General features: G+C 30.6%; 1 protein-coding gene across 1 annotated transcript; it reads right to left on the reverse strand.

Moving 5' to 3' along the window:
* Positions 1–621: 621 nt before the first annotated feature.
* axo (axotactin) lies at positions 622–26,995 on the reverse strand. The gene is made up of 30 exons (XM_085188717.1): positions 26,865–26,995; positions 24,644–24,775; positions 23,448–23,670; positions 22,790–22,926; positions 21,722–21,873; positions 21,472–21,535; positions 20,836–21,120; positions 20,563–20,669; positions 17,645–18,259; positions 16,316–16,496; positions 14,867–14,984; positions 14,146–14,294; positions 13,514–13,716; positions 12,926–13,137; positions 11,373–11,587; positions 10,761–10,934; positions 10,169–10,394; positions 9,302–9,549; positions 7,754–8,182; positions 6,344–6,547; positions 5,849–6,066; positions 4,912–4,991; positions 4,415–4,527; positions 4,002–4,205; positions 3,633–3,829; positions 3,133–3,285; positions 2,415–2,531; positions 1,661–1,793; positions 1,316–1,458; positions 622–775 (listed from the first exon to the last, which is right to left on the reverse strand). The coding sequence occupies exons 2-30, from the start codon at positions 24,750–24,752 to the stop codon at positions 662–664; spliced, it is 5,523 nt and encodes a 1,840-aa protein (XP_085044843.1). The 5' UTR covers positions 24,753–24,775; positions 26,865–26,995; the 3' UTR covers positions 622–661.
* Between the last annotated feature and the right edge of the window lie 422 nt (positions 26,996–27,417).

The raw sequence follows: 27,417 nt of genomic DNA on the forward strand, positions 1-27,417 counted from the left end.
CAAACTTTTTAGTATGTTCTATATAATTTTGTTTTTTTTTCAGCTTCACGTTGAAAGCAGAAGGCTCCTAGTGTTAAAACATTTCCGTTGGCCACTTTCCATTAAATTTGAGAGGCATTGCGTGATGAATGGTGGAACTTTGCCGCCGCCAACGCCGCTTTGCCTCGTTACCAGAGCGCTGAAATGAAAGTCTTAAATATATAATTTCTCTAGTGGGACTCGAATCTTAAAAACATTGACTCGTCAATGTTAATGATTGATTTCTTATAATTGATAAAATGAAATTATTGGTAATGTTGACGTCCTCAATGATCATCGCTAGATCAACTTCTTAGTTAAATAAAATAAACATTTATTATAGGTAAGTAGTAGTATTTTAAGTAATCATACGTAAAAAAATCATCTCGTTATTTATTATCGGGTAGGTTGAGCTCGTTGAATGGCGGAAATATCGTGTTCATCATCTTACTAAAGCAGGGAAATGAAAATAATTCGTCTCCGAATAGGAATCCAACCCACAACCCTTGTCCTTATAGTCATACGCTGCGTTGCAAAAAAATATGTACGTAAGTATGTAATCACAATTTTAAGAGACACCACTTTAAAGAAAATAAAAGACAATTTTACAACATTAATATATATTATTTTAATGAATATTATTTTATGCATTAGATGTTATTTCAACATGATTTTCTTCATCCACTGTACCCAGGTGAGCTGACAGCTTTCGTTGAATCGGATGGACATTATTTTCTGGAGTATTTTCAAGAGGATCCTGAAGTAAAATTAGTAATAGTAGACTCAATTAGTAATTAAATTAAATGAAATCAAATCAGCTTCACGCTGTATGCCGCACATAGCAGGGTAGGTAGGCCACACTTAGTGTTAAGATACTCCGTTTCCCACGTTCCGCCGAATTTTTCGTGGCATTGCGTGTTGAGTGGCGGGCTCAACTTAACACCGGGCTTTTGATTCGGTGTCAGAACGAAGAAAATAAAATATTCACATATAATAATTTCCCCCGAGTGGGGATCAAACCTACAACCGTCGCGTTACAGTCACAGCCTAGTGTCCCTGCGCTACGACGACCTAAAATTAAATTAATTTTTTGCTTTGTGTTGTCGGTAAATTGTTTTGATTTCAGTATCAGTTTCACAGCAAAAATAATGTTACTGTAAATTAATGCTAACTTCATATCATCTTAATTATATTTTTTTCAACTTCACTCTGTATACCCGACACTTGTCGCTGAATTCTTGAGGCATTGAGTGGCGTAACTCAACGCTGCGCTTTATTAAGATTAAGAAATGTATACCTCATTCTCATCATCATCAGACTCGTGTTCATCTTCCGTTTCTTCATATGACGCACTCTCGGCTTCTTCCTCTTCTTCCTCGTTTTCTAACGTTTCATCTTTTTCTTCCAAAGGCTCCCACGCTATGTCTTTGTCTACCATATCTGTTGTATTGAAATTTGAACGTAATCGTCAAAATCTTAACTCATTGACAAAATTTTATAACATTTTTTTAAATAATTATTTTTATAATCCTTTTTTACATTTTTCAAAACAAAAATATATACTTTTTCTCACGTTATATCCCGCACATAGCAGGGTAGGCAAAGGGAACCTAGGAACATAGTGTAAATATATACTTGTTACCTCTAAACCGCAGCGAGCCGCGTCTGCTGACGGGTTTCTCCTCAGATTCTACAATAATCGTTGGCAAGACTTCTATGACGACACCATTTGACTTCTTGTCGCCATCTTTGTTTTCTTCTATTTCTTTGTTGAGCTATATTTATTATTTGTACATAATATAAATCTATTTATATAAAAGGACTTGTCCTCACTGACTGAGGTAAGACGCACGCACAGCCGTAACCGCTGTGCGTAGAAACGTGAAATTTTGACAAATGTTTACTTTCGTTATCTGGACATCCATTAAGAAGGGATTTTGAAAAATTTTTACCCTAAAGCGGTGAATTAGGGGTTGAAAGTTTGTATAGAAAAATTCTTAAATCGCCACCGATTTTTATAAAATTTGATATTTAGACTCTTAAAAATATTTAATTGAACACATGTTTCATGGGTTATTAGAATTCACCCCTAAATACGCAAGCGAAGTTGCGCGCGTCCGCTAGTATTATATAAAGACATTTAAATTTAATTGCTTAATTTTACATCTGTCTCATATTTTTATAATGCTAAGTGATTTAAAATTTCAGTGTACTTGTACTTTCTGCCCAATTTTTGAGACACTTTGTGTATTGACTTGCGGAACTTACCGTCGCACTTTGTCATGTCAGAGCCAGGAAATGATCATGATCCTTCTCCTGTGTAGTAATCGAAACCACAACCATCTTGAGTCATCTCACCACAACCACGAGTCACGGCAGCATGATTTTTTACTTACCTGAATAAAAGACACAGAAGGTTCTTGAAGTTTCGTTGCCTTCTCTTTATTTCTCATTATATTTTCATCTGTTTCCTTTTCCAATCTCATTTTATAAGCTTTTTGTGTTCTCCACATCTATATAACAAACACTTTTTTGATTTAGGGTATATTTTTAATATTAAACTTAGATTTATTAGCTTCACGCTGAATCCCGCATATGGCGGGGTAGACAGAGGGACCCTAGTGTTAAGACACTCCGTTCCTTATTTTCCACCAAATTCTGGAGGTTTTCCTTGTTGAATGGAGGAACTCAAAGCCGCGCTTTACCTTGACACCAGAGCAAAGAAATGAAGATATAAATTTAAATAAACATTTCATTTCTTCGAGTGGGGATCGAACCCAACCAGTCGCGTGTACGAAAAACCTGGCTGACCTCCTAATTCTAACTATAACTATATTTATTTCATTAATTCGAGTAGGAATCGAATCCACAACCGCCGCGTTTACATTATTCGGACATTTCACGTTTCAAGAAGCCCAAGAAGATTTAAAAGCATTCATATTATAAGTAAATTTACTCGTCTAAGTTTAATTGTTTATGAAAATAACAGGTAATGATTGTTTGCGGTATTTTTTTAACCATTTCTGAAAAAAAATATCTATTTAGAATTGGAGAAATACTGACTTAGAAGTTGTTTTAATAAAATAGAGAAATTATAAAACGAAAATATCTTACATGAGACGCAGTGTAGCACAATCCCAATATAAACACAACAATTAGGGATATGAACAGTTTGTCAGTGTTCTCTTCCTCCGCGTCAGGCGCCGTGTGCAGCGAGTCGTAGGGCGCGCGCGACGGAGGGTCCTCCACCCATGTCTTGTCTACACTCTGAAATTAAATATTTAGTTGATTAATCATTATTAAAATTGAATAAAATAATTGTAATAAGTACATGAAACTACATGCTACATGATGATAACTAGCATGAGGACGCCCCGAACCCAAAACAGGTATACAGAGACCGAAATCAATTGTATTGTGATTGATATATTTACATAAAAAATAGCACAGAACTTAAAGTGTGAGATGACGAGATTTTACAATGTATATACATGTCTATTTAATAAAAGTTAGGAAGTGGTATGAGGTCTCCAGCGGTGACATCGTGTGCGCGTACAGCATCAGCACGACGTCTGTCGTGCACGTCACTACTAGGAACATAAGCGAGCACTCACAATGAGAAAGCTGCCGTTGTGAGCCCGGTCGTCCCTCTCGCGGTGCACGGGCCAAGTGTCGTCGAAGTCGCTGGAGCACTGCGCGGCGCGCACGCCGGGCGCGTTGACGGCGTTGACCGCCTCCGCGCCCGAGCGCGTGAAGAGCATGTACTCCTCCAGCGGTGACATCGTGTGCGCGTTCAGCACCAGCACAATGTCTGTTGGACATGTGATGTGTGTATACATATATAGTACAAATACCATAACATTTGTAATAATAATTAATCTGTCTATAGAGGACGCTACACTATCAATTTTTCTGAGTTCAAATCCCACTCATGAAAACTTCTTTTAATAGAACGCTAAATTATAATTTAAAATAACACTTACTGGATAAACATCCATTATACCCCTTATAAATCTTCAACCTCGGATCAGTAGTGTTCAGACCTCCGATCTGCACTTCATTGGAGCCGACGTCCATTACTTCCCATAGCCCTTGCGGGGGAAGTTTCTCAAGAGGCACTTCTATTCTATCTATTAAAAGCTTAGCTTCTTGATCTGTTCTTGTATAGTACACTGTGTGTCGTGCCCCTAATAATAAAATAATTAAAATTATAGATTTCATATTATAATAAAAACACAGTGAAAATTTTATTTTGTTATTTTTAAATTTCTTTCCATTTCCTAATAAGTGATAAAAATTTGCAAGTTATGAGAAAAGTGTTATTACTTCTTGTGTCGGTAGTGTTAATTATTATGATTATTATAAAAAAAACACACGTTTTACAAGGTTCAAGTACCGTTCAAGAAGTTTCTATTTTTCACTTCAGCGCCGTACGTGGCTTCTTCTCGGTCCTCTTCAAACTTCAAGTACCCGTCTTGAGTTATCGCGACCAGCAAATAGTAACTTCGTCTGAAAATAGAGTTGTTTGGAAATTGAATATTTAATTTCCAATTTCAAAATGTACTTAATAGACAAAAAAATAAATGTAGTTATAATATTGTTAATAATATTATTATTTTATACTTTTTTAGAGTAAATGATAAAAAAAAGGTAGAGTAGTCTCTAGCTTTTTTAAGCTGAACTTACAACCATATAAAAATAGTGTAATCACAATAACACGCAGTTTGGCATTTGTCACTCGGTAAACGATGGTTTCTAGTCAAAAAGTAAAATTCTTCAATGAACAATGTTTACAGTTTGCATTGTATTTTAGCTTTTATGAAGTTATAAATTTGTTATTTTTTTTTCCTATTTGTATGTTTTTGTAAGTTCAGGTTTACTTTACATACTAACTTGTTTTCAGTTTGTACCAAAAGAAGGACTGTGTTCTTTTGTCTTAGGTCGTTGCTGGAAAACGCCAGTTTAATTTTTACCTAAAAATTAATAAATACATTTTAGTTAAAAACCCTTTAACTACATCATCTTTGTTGTTAGTAAGTTTGAAAAGTTTAATTACTTGATGTATTAACAAAAATAAATATATGATATAAATAATATTAGGTATTATTATATTTCAAGGCACAAGATTTGTTTATTCCTAGGCATTTCTTATATATTACGAAATAATTCAAGTTTTCATATTTCACTCATTTAGAGCAAAATTTGCGGTGGGCGGAACTTAACGCCGAACCTTTACATTTTTTCACCACGTATAATTATACTTATTAATTTTATTTTGATGTATTGCATGGTATTTACCAGTAAATAATACGTGCATTTAATAAAACAAACCATTAAATATAAGTATATAATTAACTAATGTATATTTGTAATTTATTTCGTCCCCGGCCCTATAGTTCATAGGTCTAGTGTCACACAGATTAAAATATCAGAAATATTATTTTCATATAATAATATTGTTAAGTATAAGTGTAAAGTTTATTTTGCATATGCCTTGTAAGAGCCTTTTAAATTTGGACAATTGTAGGCTTTAGCTGCTTGTATTTTTATATAGGAATATTGTAGATGAGAATGATTTTGATATTTAAATAATTTTTCAGTGACATTTGATAAATTACTTTCAATAAAACGAAAAAGAAACCGGGATATTTTATAGGATATTTTTTAAATAATAATTACAGTAATCTTATTTGATAGTAAGTCCGCGATTTGTAACGCAAAAGTAAAATAATGTTTTATTTCAAAATATTATCGCAATAATTCTAAACGTTAAATTCCATTAAATAATAAAAAATTGAGAATTGATTGACTTTTTGATTTTTAAACTTACTCTTGTTATAGGTCCAGTTAAAACAAATTTCCGTTGCAAAATGCTCTCTCCGTTAAAATCAGCTCCTTTCTCTTCCATACAATATTCTCCAAAGTAACTAGTGAGTTCGCAATCGCAGCTACTCTCTTGGTTCGTGAAGTCTTCGGTACAAACGCCGCCATTTTTACAAGGCTCCGAGTCACATTTCATATTACATTCAGGTAATACACCTGTTAAGTCTAGAAATAAGACGATATGTTATCATTGATATATTTAATAATTTAAACATTTGTACTTTTTTTAGTGTCACGCTGAGTTTTGCAGACACAAAAGGGTAGGCAGAGGAAACGTAGTGCTAAGACACTCCGTTTCTCATTTTCCGCATCTATTTCTATTTTATCCTATTGTATGGTAGTGCTTATAGTTTATTTAGTTGTGTAAGAACTATTATTTTCACAAAAGTTTCATTTAATAAATATTCATTTTAATATTATTATTTAAAAAAATATTTATTACCTTGTTCAATGTTCTGCTGAGCTTTTTTCGGCAAATCGACCACGTGATCAGCAATCTTGAATCCTCGTACGCAGCCTACGTAGCCCCCTTGAGGGAGTATGGTAGCGCGCGGCGCTAGGTGCAGGGAGTAGGGGTCGTAACCCCCTAAATTCATTTGGAAATAATCTGTTGGGGGAGCTGGCGGTCTTTGGGGCCGAATTACTTCTAAAATTGTTAATTCGATTATTTTAAAATAAAAATTGTTCAATTATCCCCCCAAATAGAAATGACCCAAAGTCACGATGCATACAAATGCTACGATTGCACCATAATATTTCACTTATAAAACAACTTATACACGAAAGAATTAATTTATTTTCCTTTTTTAAAAGAAATAGTAAGAATTTCAAAATATTTTTAACCTCAGATATATTCAAAATTATTGTTAAAACGAACGTAGAAGCATGATTGTAATAAAGTAGTCGTAGAGGGGCTGGAATATGTTTAAAAATGTTTATTACAATTGTAATACAATACAATCGTAGAGATTTTATGACAATAACTAATTCCTACCCTATTTAGGATAAGATTTAATTAAAAGGCAAAGCGCGGCGTTGAGTTCTGCCACTCAACACGCAAATACCTCCAGTTTGGCAGTAAGTGGGGAACGGAGTATCTTAACACTAGGTTCCCTCTGCTTACCCTGCTGTGTGCGGGATACGGCGTGTAGCTGATTTATTTATTTTATTCATTTAATTATTATGCTGACAATCTTGCAAAATAAGTTGGGTGGAAATAAAAAAATCTTGTACATTCATTCCAAATTGGTAATACATCATTTTAATATGTATACTTGAATAGCAATATGTCAGAATGACTAAATAATTTATTGCGAATATTTTGTTAATTGCTTCGCTGTTATTTTTAAAATTCAACGAGTTCTTATGATCATAGGTATATTATTAATTGGATTTTAATAATATATCAATCAAAATCTAATTAAAATTGTTTGAATGATGATGAATGTGTTTGTGGTTTATGTATTTAGCTTAATTTTTAAGACTAGTTGTTACGTACATGCATAATAACTTACCGAATAATAAATATTAATCGATTTTTTGCAATATGTAACATAACATTGGACATTAATAATAATTTAATAAACAACTTTAGATACTAATTATTTATTATCTCATATTGTATGAAACAATGTGTCGTTTATGAGTATTATTATAATGATAGAAATTGATTTGGGGTACAAACTCATATGCGATAAAAATTTAGCAAAGGTATTGTTCATGAAAGTCCGTTACTTTTATATTCCTTAGGTGGGAATCGAAGCCGCAATTTAAATGTACGTATATATATATATATGCACACTAAAAGATAAAGATTTTTAAAACACTTGGAAAGAAAACAAAAGAAACTCACCCAATTCCGGATTCCGCCATGGCTTATTCGTATAATTAGACAGCAAATTGGCAACTTTATTAATAGTTGTATTTTTATCATTGACGTGTAAAGTTGTCGTATTCTCCGTCCTTATAATGGCGATCTGAACACTTTCACCTTTGTTTATTTTTTCATATGTAACATTCATTTGGACAATCTCATCTTCATTGTTGAAGAGATATATTATTTCTGTGCCATTATGTATGAATAAATGTATGAAATTATTCAAATTGTCATTCGCGTACAGCACTAATGCGTTGTCGTCGTAAGTTCTCAAGTTCATAAGAACGTTCTCAAGCATCATCTTCTTCAATCTGATCTTTTCAGCGTCCGTCGCGTTATCTACTAAATAGTTTTTTTTGAGATATGCCTCTTTTGTTTGGAACGTTAAGGCTTTCTCGTTTATGTCTGGAAAGTTTATAATTGTGTGAACTTCTATAGTATTTCAAATATATTTAAGTTTTTATGTGGCTTGCTTCGACGGTTTAATATTAGTTTTTTAGAAACTCCTTTGAAATTAAATTATGTAATGTATTTTCTTAATTAAATATAGAAAATGGATTTTTTACAATATAATAAAAGGTAATTATAGTATAAAGTGTTTGTCAATGTGAATATGTGAAAAAAGCAATAAAATTTTATCTCTATGCACATTTTATTTAAGATTTTATTTTATGGAGTATGTAGAGAGATTGCTAATATATCATTCTATACTTTCGTTCTCATTAATTTAGTGGACGACTTTATTTTGTTGTGAAATTTAAAGACTTAAACGTTATTTTTCTTTTATAGGATTTAAATTTAGACTTCCATGTCTCACTAAAGAAGAATCTGAATGTTTCATAAATCAAATTATCATCTCAAACTTCTCTATATTGTTTCATTACTGAGTAAAATAAAGAGGTAAAACTCGGTTAAGATTCGAGGCCGTGTTATGCTAATGGTAATTGCATTTGTAAATAAACATTTCCTAACGAGACGGAAATAATTAGCGAATGTGTAACGCATTGTTTTAGTACTGATAAATGTTTTATCATCAATTTTGTATATTACGATGCATGACGGTTGTTGTGGGTTTGATTTCCACTAATGGTATATTGGAAAAAATTTACTTTAAATTAATTTTGAGTTGTATATTGGATTGTCTTATCTAAAATATAATGACTACAAAATAGCGGGAAAATAGGAAAAAATCAGTTTCTTAACTAAATTCTCTTTAACGTAAACGTCAGATTTGTCTGAAGATGCAAAAACACACACACACACACATATATATTATATTTAGTAGATATTTTTTATGTTATATTTAAAATATACAATGACTGCTATTTTAAATTAACAAATTTAAGATTAAAGCTTATATTATGAGTCTATTGAGCAACATAACGGAGTGTCTTGGCACTAAGTTCCCTCTATCTACTCTACAAACTGCCTAAATGTAGGATCCAGCATGGAGCTGGAAATAAAAATACATCTACATCTTCACAAAAAATAATTTAGATACTAAAAATAACATAACGAACTCACTCTCCTCACAATGTAAGCCCAAGTGCGCCCAAGGATTCTTACAAATACACTCGTAGGACGACCAAAGCTCCTTACAAGTGGCTCTGTTCTGACACGGATTGGGGACGCACGAGGGCTTGCAGTCCTTGATGATCTCAGACAGATGGACGGACATGTAACTGTATATATCTAATATTTCACCATTTACTACTAAGCCGCGGAAACAACCTATGAGACCTTGGTGGACTGTTGATTTTTTAAGGTGTTCTCTGGAATATAGAAAAAAATAAAATAATGTGAATTAATTTGATAATTATGTATATACCTAAATAAGTATTTAATAATGTTGTTAATAATACCAGCTTACTACTTTAAACAATAATAAATAATTTAATCGAGGAAGTACTAAAGACATGTAACGTTATATCGTGACAATAAATACAGCCACAAAAGAAACCAATTGCCTTTTTTACGATAGATTCGGCAATTGATACTTAGTATGTAGAATAAATCTAATGTAATATATTATAACGTTATCTTTGTAATGTCTTTTCATTGTATCTACATATTATCCTATATGTACACATACATTTACAATTGTTAAGTATTTAGGTATGAAAAATATTTCTATCATATTAATTTATTGGTTTAAAAATATCTATAAAGTTCTAATTACTAAAAAAAAACTTGAATTTAAATTCAAACAATAAATAACAAAGAAATATATTTCACATAAAACTATTTACCCATTCAAAGTGTAAACGTACTCTATAAGCTTATACAAAAATATTGTACACAAAAGAAATTGAACCTATGCCTCTTATCCTACTACAATTTGATTAATTTTCTTTATACATCTTTATAATATAAATTAGTACCAATACTTACGCAGTAGCCCCTCCAATAAACATAGAACCTTCGAAAGGACCAAATTCCTCTTCTAATAACAAATTAAGCATTTGATATTCAGTATTAAGCATAAATCTGACATGATAAAAATTATAATCTATCCAAATTTTGTGCCACTCTCCGCCATTTAGTTTTCTTTTGGAATTAATAACGAGTTTTCTTGTAGTACCCGTGTTGAGTGTAAAGTTGAATGTCAGTTCGTGTTCTGTAAATTGTTAACAATTAATTTTTTTTATTAGCTTCACGCTGTATCCCGCACTTAGCAGGGTAGGTAGAGAGAGTGTAACATGAAATTTTCAATAAATTGCGTGCGTGAATAACGGAACTTAACGACGCTTAGTCTTGCTATCAGAATGAGGAAATGAAAATAATTAATTCCTCGCAAGTGGGAATCGATCCCATAACCGCTGTGTGACGCTTGATATAGCGCTGTACCACGACAAGATAATGTAACAAATTCAATATTATGCTAAGCATATTGATGAAATTAGATGTAAACTTATAAAACGATATTATTTATACTTTTTGAGATATATTTGAGAAAGAATCCAAGAATAGAAAAATGACTTACCACTAGTCAAAGCGACCATAAAAGATGGATAATTAGGTCTAATGGGTGGTTGGAACAACAAAATGGCGCTGGTACCAGTAGTTCGGAAACTAAACGCTATGTCGCCTTTCCTCCACCCTGGCACCTCGATATAGGACTGCGACGTGGTAAATGTTACTACGTAGCGTTGTGTGTCTGTTTTGATGGAATGAAATATTCTTTAAGGGTTAAATATATTTTTGAAAAAGCAACTGTTGAGTTTCTTGCCGGCTTTTCTCAGCACTCAGCAGAACTGCCTTCCAAGCCAATGGTAGCTTCATGTGGGACTGACACTACTGACATTTCTGTCTATATGACTTGACAATTCAAAAGTGCTGGTAATATAAGCCTTGAATTTGAAATATTTTGATTTATATTTAGAAATAGGCCATTCAAGCATTTATCTCTACTAAATTACATGTCCCGTAACTATAGCACAGGCTCAACTTAATATAGAAGAGTTAAGAGATGGCAGTTCTTAGAGGCAAAAAACGCTCAAATGTCCAAAGATATAAGTTTTAGCGAAATAAGAGTTAGATATTACACATAACATAATTTTAACTGTCAATCTAAAATAACAAAAACCATACATACTTGTCTCAACACATTCCAAAGGCCCCAAAGTGATTCTACCCTGAGCCTCTTCAGTTAAGTCCTTTTGTTGTAAAAAGAACATTTCAGTGATGCCCAAACTCTTGGGACGCACTAAGGTTCCTTCATCAGAATGCCATTTGTTTTCATTTGCATCACAATTGCATGATTGCGTTGGATTTACGCAAGTCGCGTTTACTCCGCACGGGCAGTAACCACTAAAATATATAATAAATAGTGATATAATGAAGAGAAAATGATTTTAGAATATATGAGATAGATGTAGAGATGTAGATACTACCCAATAGAAGGCATTCTTTCTATATCTAAAGTACTCAATACAACCTCGATACCGTAAGACTCAGTTCCTTCTCACCAGTATAAACGTGTAGTTTAACGCCGTGCTTTATTTTCTACCGGAGTGGAGAAATAAAATAATTAATTCTGTCAAGTGCAAATTGAACCCATATTCATCACGTTAATAGTCATACGTCGACGTCATGACGGACTTTAAATAATAAAAAAAACAACTTAGAGGATACAAATATATAGCAGATTAAGTTCTGCAGCAAATATTTAGATATTTAAAAAGAAGATGGAATGCAAATTAACTTTATTACTAGACAAACCAAAATTATCTGAGCCATTATTATATAAGCGAAGTTGAATGGCTACCGTAATAATAAGCAATAAAACAAAATCATTAACGCTAAGTAGCAATAAAAAAGATAAATTACCTAAAATTACTGAAATTTCATCAAAATAATTATAAAATAAAGTGATTCAAATGAAAATTGCTCAAAGCTGTCATATCACATTCACCTCGCATTGTGTATATAACCAGATTAATATCGACGATCTCTAGGTAAAATATCGAAAGTGAAAGATCGCAAATTTCTATGCTTGCTGCTTTGAACTACTAATAAGGGAAGTTTTCGAATACATATACATTTAAAAAACGATAAAAAAAACTTATAAAAACTACCCTTCTTAGTAGTTCGAAAGAGCAACAAAAATATTTGCGATTTTTCACTTTCGATTCTTTACCTAGGGACCATCGATATAACGGGCCGACATTATCGTCACATTAGCACGTGATATATTAACGTTAAATACGAATAAAGGATTGTAAAGTAATTTAGTAAAACGGTTAAGGTTGAAATTAATATCCAAAAAGGTATTAATGAGGGTATGTACAGTATTTAATGTATCCTTTAATACATTGTATGTGAACCCTTTTAGGTCAAGGTCTTTAGACCGCTGTAAATTGTTTAATTTATTATCTAAAGGTTAACACAGCGTGATTTTCAATTTTGTTTATTTCTACCTAGAACGCGTGTGGTGTGTGGTTTTTAACGCTATGCTCGCTTGTGCCATTATATTCAATAGCCGAGGTATTTTAAGTATTTTTTTCCACCAAGTTTATTAACGTTAGCGTTACTAGTCTTTTTTAATAAACAATTAAGTATTATATCTCATTGACACAGACAATTTTTTATACTAAAGATGTATCTTTATATAAGAAAAATATAATAAAAATAACCAAAAATACTCACCGTTTAACATTCCCTATATAATCGACAGTATCATTAGACGACGATATGAACCACGTCGCGCTGTGTAACTCCAGAGGCGCCATGTTACAATCGTATTTGATGTATTGACGACAAAACAATGAATGGGATATTAATTCTTGTAGCATTTCCGCGGAGAACTCTCTGTATTTAATTTTAAAACTAAAATCTTGGCCGGATGCTGAGCGGACGTCCTGGGGAAATGTTATTGTTTAATCTCATTTGTTTATTAGTACAAATAGTCTATACTATGACAGCTATTTATTATGATATTTTATATAATGTAGCAAGACGAAGATATTTATTAATTTTCTACTTTTGATTTGGTTTGCTTACATTTATAAAAGTTTGGCAAGTTTATTATTTTATTTGGTAACTTTATTATGCTTCGTAGGTATAGAGAAATATAAAATAAAATGATATTTACACTTTAGTGTACATCCTATTTTTTATTCCTTCCTATTTATTTGTTTTAATTTATATTAAATAGTTAAAAAATATTAACTTCAATATACAATATTTAAGAAATCAATACTTTAAATTATTCATATTTTAAATAAGTAAACTTACCACTTGACTAGGCAAATTATGTTCAACAACTGTAGTAGAGGAGTCTGCTTCTATTTGGAACTCACATTTGACGTGAGCTGGAGGAAACTTGCCGTTACCGTCTATATCTATTAAATACACGTCGTTTCTTGTATAACCAAGGAGAGCCAGTTCTTCACAAGTCTTACGGAATGTGGCGAAGTGGCAGTTTTCTCCTATATAACCTGGGATCGTAATTTCATTTTAGTATAAATATGTGTATTACAATATTGATAAAAAATTGTGTTTTTGGAGTTGATAAAAAAACAAGTAAATTACTAATAAAGAAAACAAAAACCTGACTGCATAAACTAAATAAAAAAACCTAGTAACACTCGCGTCATAAAGACAAATCCAATACGTATAATTTATTAAAATAGCTGGTTTAACAGTTACAAGGGAATAAAAGAAACGACACACATACATACATACATAGGTGCTAAAAACATAACCCTCATTTCGCAATCGTGTAAAGAAATTCATATGTTTATTATTAGTTCCCAATTTTTTTAGTTAGTAAAAGGTTATTATAAAAAACTTGCAGCAATTGAAAGTAACAAATTGTTTTGAATGAGTTAAATTCTTAATATATATATTCTATTTATATACTTTACCTGTATTATCACAATTACATATAACTCTATCCTCCCTTATGGAGCAAATGCCGCCATGCTCGCAAGTATTGGGTCTGGTACAGGGATCTACGTATCTACAGTCATCTATCGCCACTTCTCCCACAACACGTTCTGTGTTTATTACAAACCTATAATTATATAAATATATGAATTGTATGATGTATGGCAGAAAACAATTTAATTTGTAATAGTTAATCGATTTTTTAAAGTTTATTACGTATAAATCCTTTCACAACTTTCCACAAATACTAAAAAAAAATATTAAAAAAAGAGAAAAGCAAAAAAATCTTTTAATCGAGAGAACATAGAGATGATTGTTGTTGTTGATAATTATTAGCTCAATTATAAAACAATGTAGAGTAATTAGAAGCCGTTTGTCCAAATATTGTTCTGGCGAGCTTAATTCTTATAAGAATATCGTATCTTATGGACAATTGGCTTCTGGATTTAAATTAAAATAAAATGTATAAAAAATGTTAGCTAATAATTATATGATGATCTATACGTATAAAGATACGATAGGACCTGCTTCCTAAGATGCAATATAATTAAATTTGCGTAATGTCTATGATCATTTACATAATAACAACCTTTTCTACTTAATTTCCTACACTCAGTATTAATGTTGTCGTGAAAAACACTATCATATTTAACAGGAAAACGAAAAAATTTTAATTTTAAATAAATGATAATTACATACCTTGGCTCAATTAAAAGACCATTAATTTTTATGTTTCTCATACATCCAATTAGACCTAAATTGGCGGATTTCAACCCGCTACCAATAACGATTTTATCTTGTAATTGAAAATCTAATCCTGTAAAAAAGCAAATGTAAAACTTACATAATATTACATACTTAAGTAAACATGTTTTATTACTCAATTCTTACTGTTACATCATGCTTAAGCAAGAATTATTAAATAACGATAAGATTAGATCAAGATCTAATTAGATAGGATATAACCTGAGAATCAATCGAAAAGCACAATTTATTGAAGTAATTACTGATATTATGAAATACAATAAGAATATATCATTGGCAAAGTAGTGCATTGCAAATATAAAAGAAAAAATAAGAACGTCCTCAAATTGGTTGGTATTTATACAAACAAGTTGTCAGTTTAAATTAGCAGGGTTTCTTTACTTCTAGAAGGTGCTAACGTAAAAAAAGCTGAATGGCAACAGACAATCAAACAATATTGACGCTTATATACGATTTAGTATTTTTTAAGTATGTTTTTTATTTACATTGGTAGGTAGTTAAATGCCACCTAATCTCCGTCTCAAGGTAACTAAACAAATAAAAGTGATTAAAGTGCTAAAAAGTTATAGTTAACTTTAAAGTTATATTTGTTTATTCAAGAAAACTATTATTTCTAAATAATAAAATTGTAAAATATTATATTATTTTGTAAGTTAATTTTAAGAAACAAATAAAAAACAACTCGGTACGGACAGGCTCTGAGGTTTTTGTATGTATAAAAATGTATAATACGAGGTTAAAATATTAGTTGACATTTAAATTTTAAATGGCATTAAAAGATAAAATAATAAACTGAGCGTCGTGATAAACTTTTTAATTTCCAAGGTCAGCGGTGAGTAGGTAAGTTCTCGTATGTTTCAGGTGTGTTGAAATTTGAATTGATGATTCTGGGTTCACCGTTCAAATCTCAGTCGATGTAATATTTATATTTTTAAACATATTTTTTTACATTTTACAATATGTTCTGCAGATTAGCATAAGAAGATTGTATTAAAACATTAAATTACATATGTAATTGTCTTATTAATGTAGTGTTTTCTAAGTTAATCTAAATAATTTATAGGTAAGTGTGTAGAAAACCGACCATAATGAAGAATAAGAAGACCTTTAAGTTTTCCGAGTCTATCCATGTTTTACCTAAGCATATTTCAATCAAAGCCCCTACAAAATGCGAGTCAATAGTCAAAAAATAAACAAGATAAAGTAAGTTATATTTACTTTTACAACATAATACCATAGTTTTTTAAACATCTATTAAAAAAATCATGGAATTTAGTAAACATAGAAAAAGAGTAGAATAGAAGAGTAAGAACATGCTTTTTTGTAAGATTTATAAGAATCAATTAATAGTATTTTCCATGCAAAATACAATTTTATTCGTACCAAACATTTGAGCATGTTTATTATGATGATCGACGGTCAGTTTAATCCTGCCTTTCCTATAATCTAATTCGACGTTATGCCAGTCGTTGCTGACGTTGAATTTAACTGATTTTAATACGGTTACATTTTTACCTACGTCTGGTACTAGCTCGAAACGAATTTCTTCTTTTACCATTCTTACCTAGAAATTGATTTTTTCGAGATATTTAAACAATTCATGTATAAAAATTAAATAAAATCTAAAGTTCGTATTAATCAATTTGATATTTAAAGCTAGGTACATACATATATTGGTTATTTTCAAGATTTTTAGTGCCAAAATAAAAAAAGCCGTACTCGTTGGGCAGCAAAATAATTATTATAATTTTAAATAATAAAATTTCTGTTATTGATATAGTAATATCAAAACAATTCTACGATTAATACTTTTTTTAGAAACGTATAAAAATTTTGAACGTAGCGGGATTTGAACCCCCTGTCTTGGAAAGCGTCCAAATGCTTTGACCTATAATGATGAGAACCTATAACTATACGTTCTCATCAGGGTAGGCAGAGGGAACTTGAGAACTTTGTGTTAAGACACTCTGTTCTTCATTAATTCATTAAAATAAAACCACCGAATACGACTCGATTTTATCAAACTTAAAATGAAAAGTAAAACAATAAATATTTCTTTTTATATTACTTCACAAACAAATTCATTAAAGTAACATAATTATAGCAAAGTTAATAAAACTGAGTGTTGTTGCAAAAAATGCTTTCAAGACTAAAAATTATTCAACGTTGTGAAATTATTTTATTCATACATTATAATAAAAAAAAATGTATTACAGCAATAAAATCATTTTAATTTATTGTTTCTTTAAGTTAACACAGAGTGCTAGTTCACTGTTGACTATGACACAGATAATATATCTACTTATGTTTTTTTAAATATATTTATAGAATACATAATGTTATGCAAGAATTAATTTTATTCGTATAAATTATCATAATAATTGTTAAATGTGAAAAATGTGTAAATATATCTCATCTTAACGAAGGTAACGAGTTTTTATTTTAATAGAACATTTTGAAGTGTTATAAACAAAGTTACGTTATCAAGTTATTTAAATTTTGTACGTTTACATAAAAAAATAAATCAGTCTTTTGGAATATAACAAAAAATGTATGACTATATATATAGCTTATATAGTTATGCTTTTTATAATATTCATAATGTATTATTTTACATAGTTAATTAAAATTACACAGAGACAATAAATAGTTGCCAAATTAAGTATATGTAGCGATAATTTACAAAAGACATAAAACAAGTAATATACATACCTCCCAATAGCCTTGTCCAGAAGTAATCTGACTGTAAGCCAAAACCGCCATATTCTTGCTGGTTTTAAAGTCGAAAATCAAATTTATACTATTCGTCTGATTCAATGGCCACCAAATATGGGAGGTGGCGAAAGGATAAGTTATCGGTATCACTTCGATATCGATCTCTTCGAACTCCGGGTCCAGTACCCCAATGTAATGGACCTTAGGGTTGTTTTGTTTTAACTCGTACAAAATCGATACATCGTTATAATAAACGTACTTAAGGTTCCCCGCGAAATTGTTGAAAGACTTCAATCCTTTCATTTTGTGTAGATCTGGACCCCCACAAATGTAAATCTCGGGGTCGATACAAACGAATTTCGCGTCACCAGGGATTTCGTAAGTAGCTGTTATATCGTCGAGGTACACGAAGATTGTTTTTTCTTGTAAAATAATAGTTATGTTATGCCACTTGTTGTTATTGACCCTTTCTCCTAAGTAATCTTCCACTGGTCCGTCCCCTAAATCTATTTGTATAGCGACTTTTTCCTGATGTATCGATAACGCTATATAGTGATGTTTATCATCGATTTGTCCGCTCGCGTAAAATAAAGCGGAATCGTCGAAACGAGTCTGAAAGTACAGTACATATTTCTTAAAAATAAAGTGTAAGGGAATATAAAGTTTTTCTATAAATTATATTATTTCCAAATGTTTCGAGAACATTTCACAGCTTATTAAGATAATTAGATAATTAATGTAAATAAATACGTGTTTCCTGAGCAAGCTTCGTTTTTTAAATGAAGTCACTGTTTAATTTTTTATTGATAATAATTATTACTAATAAATTAATTTTTAACAAAAACAAAAACCGACTTCTAACAACGAACTAAAAAGTGAAAAATAATTATATAAAGATTTTATAATTTTGAAGTCACCAGCCATCACCAGATGGTGGTGGTAGTGGTTGTCAACGAGTGGTTGTGATTGTTCTATGTAAAACTTCATTTAATTAGCTATTATTTTTGTGCAAAGTTACATTTTGGTATATTGACAAGAACAAACATAAAAAGTATTCGGGTGAATTCGGAATCTCCCTTTTTTGAAGTTGGTTGAAAATGAGAACATCCTCTTTTTTGAGATTGGTTGAAAAGAAATGCAACGATCAGGAATCTCACTTCTGACATCAATTTAACAAGTTTTTGCTTGTAACTATTACAGTATAATTAATTTTTGACCAAAAAAAACAAACTTTCTCAATTTTCTCCGGATTCCATAATCGAAACCTAACCAAACTTTCACCAAATTATCCTTGAAGTGTATCCTTTCAAATAAAAAAAGAATCATCAAAATCGGTTGGCGCGAGATTGAGTTATTCGGCTATTAGTCGCGCACATGCATAATGCAAATTTAAGACTTATGTGATTTTCTCATGGATACCATTGTCAGACATGGACCAAAAAAAATGGGACCATTCGGGAAGCTATACCTTTCAAATAAAAAAAAAAATTATCAAAATCGGTCCACCCAGTTAAAAGTTATGAGGTAACAAACATAAAAAAAAAAAAAAAAAATACAGTCGAATTGATAACCTCCTTTTCTTACAGAAGTCGGTTAAAAAAGATGTAAATTGTTTCACTATTCTCTCATACTAATAATACTTAAACTAAGAGTATGTTTAGTAATACGTAATGTATTGAGTGACGTCTCATCAGAGTGCGAGAATATTTTATTTCTCTAATTAGAACGCGAACCTACTACTACCATTGCGTTTACAAAGTGACGCTGTACCAGTAGGCTATATTTAAAATTATTTAATTTAATTGTCAATTTCTATTCAAAGTCCCATTTAAATATTAATTGTTACGCAAAATAAAAAGCGAAAAGCTTTATAGACTGTCGTCACCTTCTTAGCGAAACCTTTTAGCGGTTGACATTGAGATTCTGGGTTGTTTTTAAATCTTGATTTTTTAATTGTGTTTTTATAATTCGTGAAAAGGTCAGGTGAAGTTTAATTTTTATTTCTTTTGTTATACCATCGGGTCCATTTTAAAAGCGTCAAATTGTAATTCGGTTGGGACTGTGTAGAATGCTAGTATTTTTGAAAAAAAATCACTTAGACAGACAAAGTAAAAAATTGGCTATTTTCTGGCTTCACGGATATAGCAGGGTATGCAGGGGAACCTAGTGTTAAGACACTCCGTTCCCCATTTTCGCTGTCGCGCTTTCCATTATTATCAGAGGGCAGAAATTAAAATATGAATATCTACTGATTCATTCTCCCAAGTGGGAATCGAACCCACAGCTGTCGCGTTTACAGTCACACGCTGCCACTACGTCACAACGACATCCTTCGGATTAATTTATGGTTAAGTTCGCCCTGCTCTATATTAAAATGTATGATTTTTTACTAAAACATACAGATTATATATCTAATAATGAAATGAAAGCAATATTACCAATAGTGTACGTACGCGGTATGCATTGGCGCGGTATTGCATTAGCATTCACAATCACGTACAAATATACTGTTATGACGCCATTTAACAATTTATCATGTTTAACGACTCTCTAAAATCCCTTCACCAAATTTTTTTATAGTTATTTTTTTATGATCAATAAAGGTTTTATGGTAAAACTTAAATTAATGTTCTTTTGTTATTAATTTTTACTGTCATTGTAAACGTTTGGTAATATGCTGTTAAATCTTTATACTACTTAGGTATCTACTTGTAAGGAAGGAAGGAAGAAAATAGTACATATTTATAAATAGGCAATTTAAATTAGATAAAAAAAACTATTTTCTATTCAAATTAATTTGGTTTTTATATCCTGTTCATACAGTTGTAAGCACTTAAAAAAATATGTGGAAAATTTTAGCTTTCTGCCTATTTGGTATAATGAATGACAAAATAAATATCATAATTAAATCTTACCCGAAAATGCAGACTGACTCTAGTGTTAGTGGAATGAACTCTATCTTTCCAGTCGTACACGCGGTAGGAAACGTAGCTGGAACCTCGCAATGTTAGTATTGTGGCAGCTGAAATATATTTATTATATTTGAATTATTTCAAAAATCCTTCAATACTTAAAGTTACAAGAAAAATAGTAATACATAGAAATATTTTTATTTACATACGTTTCTAGTATGGAAGCAAATAGATGTAAAACTATGAGATTTTAACCAACGTAAAAAAAACACTTACTGTAAACATCGCAAAGCTGTTCTTCATATAGGGTACCAAAACAATCACACCTGTACCCATTATACTCATTAATACATCTAGAACCTTCGAAACACAGGTTTTCCATAGTTTTACATTTGTCTATACATCCTTCTTTAACGTTTTCATGTTTTGTCGCTATCAAAGGAACTATAGGCAATAAATCAGATGCAGCTTTCCCTGAACCTAGTACCATATCGCTGATACAACCAACAAACGATTCTATTATGTACTTAACACCGTGGAGTTTTTCTTCAGAACTAAGACCTTGGGATAATAAAACTGATTATTAGATATATTAAAATTAATTTTATGTGGGAAAGTATAAACAATAAAAATAAAGTTTATCGATATTAAAAAATTCAAGACAGAACGTTATAATTTAACATTTTTTAATTAAAAGTCATATGTTAATTTATTTCACGGAAATTAGAAATATCGATAAATTAATTAAAATAAGACAATAGCTTGACATATTGACAATTAATCGAGATGACATTATAATACGGAAATATTGAAGGAGATTTTCTAAACAGATAAAAAGAATCGTCTAGTTTATATGGAATTAAAATATTATATAGCATTGAAAGTGTTATTTGCGATAGCGACAACCCTCACCTCCAATAAGTATGACGGATGTTAAGTTGTCAGTTATGCCATAATTTGTGTCAAAGCTTAAACCCTGAAAATATATAAAAATAATAATAAATACATATATAAATAATCGCAATGTTTTAATTTTTTTTTATAAATACTTATTTACGCTTATTTATCGTGTATCAACCAATAAAGCACTAAAGTCAATTTTATGAACACATATAAAAATATAAAAAAAAGGATATAAATAAAATAATATTATTTTCTGTACCTTTAAATATACTTCCTCTTTCAGCTGGTCTACTTTAGCGATCAGTCTAGCGCCGTGCACGTCTATGGTGACCACAACGCTGTGCCACTGGTCTCTGTTCAGCGCTCTCCCTACAGTTACTGATGTCAAGTGCTTGCCGAACACGTGGACGACTACAAGTTAAATTATTGTTATTATTTTAAATTCACGATGTATCCCACTCAGTAAGGTAGGCAGAGGGAACCTAGTGCCCCTAAGACACTCCATTCCTTATTTTTCGCCGAATTCTGGAGGAGGCATTGTGAAGAAAAATGGAAATATGTACTAAATATTTCATTTTCTCGAATGAGAATTTTCGAAATTTACAATAAAAACATGATAATTAAGATAACATAAAAAATATATCAGCCAAAGCTATACTTTGCTAGTATAAAGGATATTTATAATAATAATTATTATTTTAATGTATGTAATGAATTTAGTTGGGCAGGCATATTAAATATAAAATGTCTACTGGATTTTTTTAATGATTATTAATTATTTATATTTAATTTCATAAATAAATGACAATTTAATTTATAAGTAACAGTAGACCTTCTGAAGTATGTCGAAATAATTATTTATTGACATCGTTTTCTACCCCACATGTCATATCTGACCTAATTTTAACTTAAAAAGCTGCCTTGAATTTTAATTATACGAGTTCTGAATTTTAATATAAATTTCATTTAAATTAAACGACTAGACGTCGTCCGCAACTTTGTTTGTGTTGTCTTTAAGATGTAAGATAGAAAATCCCACTTTTCTCTTTTCGACAATTTTCAGAACTTTTAAAGGGGAACACGCTCAAGAAGCTCTCCAGTTCTCCCGATTTTTCAACTTTTTTATTTTTATTCCAATGCTATAGGTGGTAGCGTGATATTATAAGCACTACAGCTTTCCTCAATTAATGGGATATCTATCACAAATTTATTTTTTCAAATCCAGCTCATAGTTCCTGAGATTAGTGCGTTCAACCAATCACACTCTTCAGCTGTATAATATTAGGATTAGAATATGTTGATTATAAAATAGATTAAAAAAGCTTACCTTTAAGCTCTCCCTTCTCCACAATAACGTACAAAGCGTAGGGTTGCATTTTAAAAACCGGATTCTTCACATTATGATAAACTAAAAGACCATGAGGAAGTCTTGTACGAAACTTAAACGATATTTCTCGGCACAATCTGTAATTTAAATTAGACTCAAGAAACAAGTTTTTTTACTTCGACTTCTTGATGATTTTAATAAGCTCTCATTAATATTTAATAGTGAATCAAATTATATTTTAATTTAATATAGATGGTTTTATTTAAATAAGCCTCGTATCTTTTAAGTTTTTATGTTTTTATGTGATTGGCAAATTTACTTTGTCAGACATGGGAAATGATTTGAATTATTGATGTAAACATGTATGTACCCGTATACTAATATTAATTACGATAGCTAAATATGTTTTTTATTATTGTTTATTTGTATTTTAGATTAATAGAATCTAATATATTTAAATTCAAAATTATTAATATAATGTTTTTTAGGTATATCATAAATAATTCAAATAATAAGACTAATTTGTTTTTTTTTTATAAAAGTCTAAAAAATATGACTATTGGTGTGGGCCACCTTAGTGCTACGTTGTATAATTACTTATTAATTATATTATATGTACGTTATTAAAATATCAATTAATTATTAAATAAAAACATACCTCAATTGAAACCTCTGTATAATATCTCCATCTAGCTGTATATAAGTATTGTCCTTGGCAAACATGAATGTCTGATGATGACCAGATTCCGCAAATGTTAGGAACCTGTCTCTATCACTAGGCGGTATCGGCGGTATGATAGTGGCATACGTAGAGGTAGAAATGTTGATAGTGGTGGGCAGTGGCGATGTTAGTGTTGATGATAGTGTTGTTTGTTGTGGAGCTGAAACAAATCATTGTAGGGTAATAGAACAACATACCAAACAATATAATATTATGGTACATATTAGTACTTTAGTAATTAATAGTCATTAATTGTATATTTTCATAACTTAAATAATTAAAAATAAGTTAAAATTCCAACTGCTAACATTTTGTAGAAGTCTCCAGAAAGTTAAACAAAGTAACATATATTCTAATATTTTTTGGAAAATATGCTCAAATATGAATAAAACAATATGACTACAAATCTCAATACCGGTATATTATTCTTCGGTTTCTGTAACTTTATAGAGACTAGGTATGTAGACTCACAGATATAAGCTTTAATAAAAAAAGCATAATATTGTAGACAAGAATTAAACTAAGTGAAATTATTAAAAGTATATTAAAAACAACGAATTTAAAAGGTAAGCACTATAAATTACAGATTTTAAGCCCTCCTGAAATAATTTCCGATATACAGGGTGGAAGAGACAGCGCTTCTTTTATTGAAACTGCATATAGGGTATTATATTTCAAACCCACACCTAAGAAATTAATCAAGGTACCTCAACAGTTTGGACGTAGGATTTTTTTTTATTTCACGATTTTTATCCATACCTGTATTTCGTGTGACGCACACATACGTATGCGACGTTTCCCATTTGACAGGTAAGTGTGTGCCTACGTTATACTTTACAAATGGCGTTTTATTTTAAAACGATAATTTTATTATTTATTTTGTTTGAAAAAATAACTTTTATAGAGTAGCTAAAACTGTGGTTTCATTTAAAGTGGTGCTGACAATTCCACCCTGTATAAAATGAAATATTACAACAATACAGTTGACCATCGAACTTGTTATTCTCACATGAAAAAGCCAGTTACATAAGCTCGGTCATCTCTACCACATTAAAGATGTTTTATTTATTATTCTAGTCTATTTCCTATTGTGTGATGAGGTAACAGTAAAAGATAAATAATACGTCGAGTACCTTTTTCCTCTGAAGCTAAATCTACTGGGAGACTTGTGTCAACATCAGCTATTCCATATGAAATCAATATAACGGTTATGTATATTCCTCGTCTTTCCCGCAAACCCATTTTGCTCTATTAAGATCATTTATCTGAAATAAATTAATGAAAATGTTGTAACGTTATGGCTTATTCATTATATGAGAATAATGGGCTTCGAAATAAGTAGTTTTTCTTATTTATTTCTTTCTTTAATATTGCTTCTACATAATGAGTAAGGCTTAAATAACTTAGTGTTTTGACAATCTGTACATTTGAAATAAATAAGTTAAATGGTGGGGCCCAATACTGGGTTTTGTCTTGTAAGATTTAGTTTGGAAAATAAAAAAAATCCTTAATAAAAAAATCACAACCATCAAGTGTTGACATGTTTGCCAATGTTAGGTCATCTGTATGACACAGACTCATAAGAAGTCGATTGTAACAATGACATACATTCATTAAAATTAAATATTCCTACCAAATTCATTTATCTGAGTTTCTAATTTTGTTATCAATTTAAAGAAAAATATTTTTTTTTACATCTCAACGGCCTTGATCGTAGCTTGTAAGCATAATAAAAGCTATGCTGTGTGAGATTGAAAAAATCTGTTAAAATCGTATCTAATAGAATAGTTTGCTACTAGGACGACGACGACGCAACGATGGCGTTTGGTCATCCATATTTTTGTAGTGGCATTATTTTTCTTAAATACGACTCAGCATAACACACAGACAAGTGAAACCCAAGAGAAACATTGAATTTCTTTACATATTTCTTTTTCCATGAACATTTAAAGAAATTCAACAACACATATTCTAGACGTGAGTACAATTCATTTAGAACAAAAGGAGGATGTTTTGTTTAAGTAGTGTCATTAAGCAAATGATACAACATAAGTGTGTTCTTTCAAATCTTTTTCTATTTGAATACTTATATGAAAATATTTTTAGGATGGTTTGAAAAAATCTTTTATAAAATATTTTTTTGGCTATTTTGAATATAAATAGTACAGTTAGTATATATAATAGTAATAGTATAGTAGCTACAGTTACCGTGTTCAATAGCGGAATTCAACGCCGTATTTTATTCTTTTTCTTTCTCAAAATTCAAAAATATCTTTAATTATATTATCTCACTACAAATATATGGTCGTTGTAAATTTTGTACGAACATAAATGAAGTTGTTGAGAAAGTTGAGAAACGAGTTCAATACAATTTAAAAGATAATGAAAACTACATTAATAACCTGTATTACCTTTAATTATACGAATTATAAAATTCTTTGTTTATTTACCATTATGTGTTTTAAATATTATAGAATGGAAGCCGTTAATAGAGTCATTTAAGAAGGTACAGTACAGAGTCATTAAATAACACGAAACAGAGTGTTTAATTTTTTTTATTTTCCGTCAAACAACATATTTTGCGTTATGTGGGAATAAATAGTACACTTAAGTTTTTTTCACAAAACCGTTAAAAATATGACTTTTTCTATAGCATTCCACCTATGTAACATCGTAAACATCGGTATCAAAGAAATAATTTAATCTAGGCATCTCTTTTGCTCAAATATTTTTTATTACATGATCGAGACATGTTCAAATACATAATTCTACATGAGTCAAACAATTTCTTTAAAAAAATCATTTCCGTTCCTAGCTGTTAGTACAAAATATTGTTATTGTAATTTATGCCTTTTGCCTTTATAGTAGCGTCCATTTTTATAGTACCAATATTCGCATAGGGTATGGAGCGGAAATATGGAATCAGAGTGCACACACACTACATCGCGTTGGCTAAACACGACCAATATAATTTGACCCGTTTTGGTCTCACAATTTCTAATTAAATAGGGTTAAGGCGAAGGATTTCAGAGACACAAGAAGGGTCAAGATTTTTTGGTTGTCGCGTGCATCTGAATTGACTCAAGTGCTCTACAATCTCAAGATGGTTTCGGTATGACACATTTGTAATGATTTTTTTAAAGTTTAAATATTTGGTGGTTATTTGGTTATTGTTATTTTTTAACTTAAGAAAAATCTGTATTTACATATTTTTATTTTATTACAGATTTTTAGTATATTTATTAGAATAACTACACGTGCATATATAACTGCAATTAAAACAAAAATGACAAAACAATAAAACAATTATTTTTTAAACATTCACTTTTTTTAGTATTACGTAATAATACTCACGGTAAGAATAATAAAAATTGAAATATAAAAACAAAACTATAAATCACAAATTAATTATCGCAATTCGGGCGTAAACATATAAATACATTATTGTTAAATGCACACATCGGACACTTCACTTTCAATTCGCGCCAATTTATTATCACAGATAATATTTGTTTTCTTTTTTTTAAATTTAGTATACGCACAAGGACATCAGTTGCGCGGCCCCGTCAAATCGCACTGAGGAGTTAACAGCGCGTAATGACACCTCCAATTTGTCCTCGCGGGTCAGACCCTGTTCCCAGACTCGGGTATAGGAGACGAGCGAGTTAGTTTTTTTATTACTTGAAATATTTATCGTTTATGTGATTTTAGTATATATTTTGCATAAATTGAAAGTTTGCAAGAATATTCTTTACTGTGTTTATTTAGGTTAAATTAGGTCCAGTTCAGTTCTTTTATTATGGCCTTCCGAGCGTGCCAGTTGAGCAAAGAATCACATCGCCAATGTCACGTTGTATGGTGAAATTAAAGTAATATCTATGTATATTTATAAACATCGTTTTTTATT

The sequence above is a fragment of the Heliconius melpomene genome, chromosome 7 (genome assembly GCF_056956725.1).
Source record: "Heliconius melpomene rosina isolate 202511_hmr_F chromosome 7, ASM5695672v1, whole genome shotgun sequence".
NCBI classification, from domain to species: Eukaryota; Metazoa; Arthropoda; class Insecta; order Lepidoptera; family Nymphalidae; genus Heliconius; species Heliconius melpomene.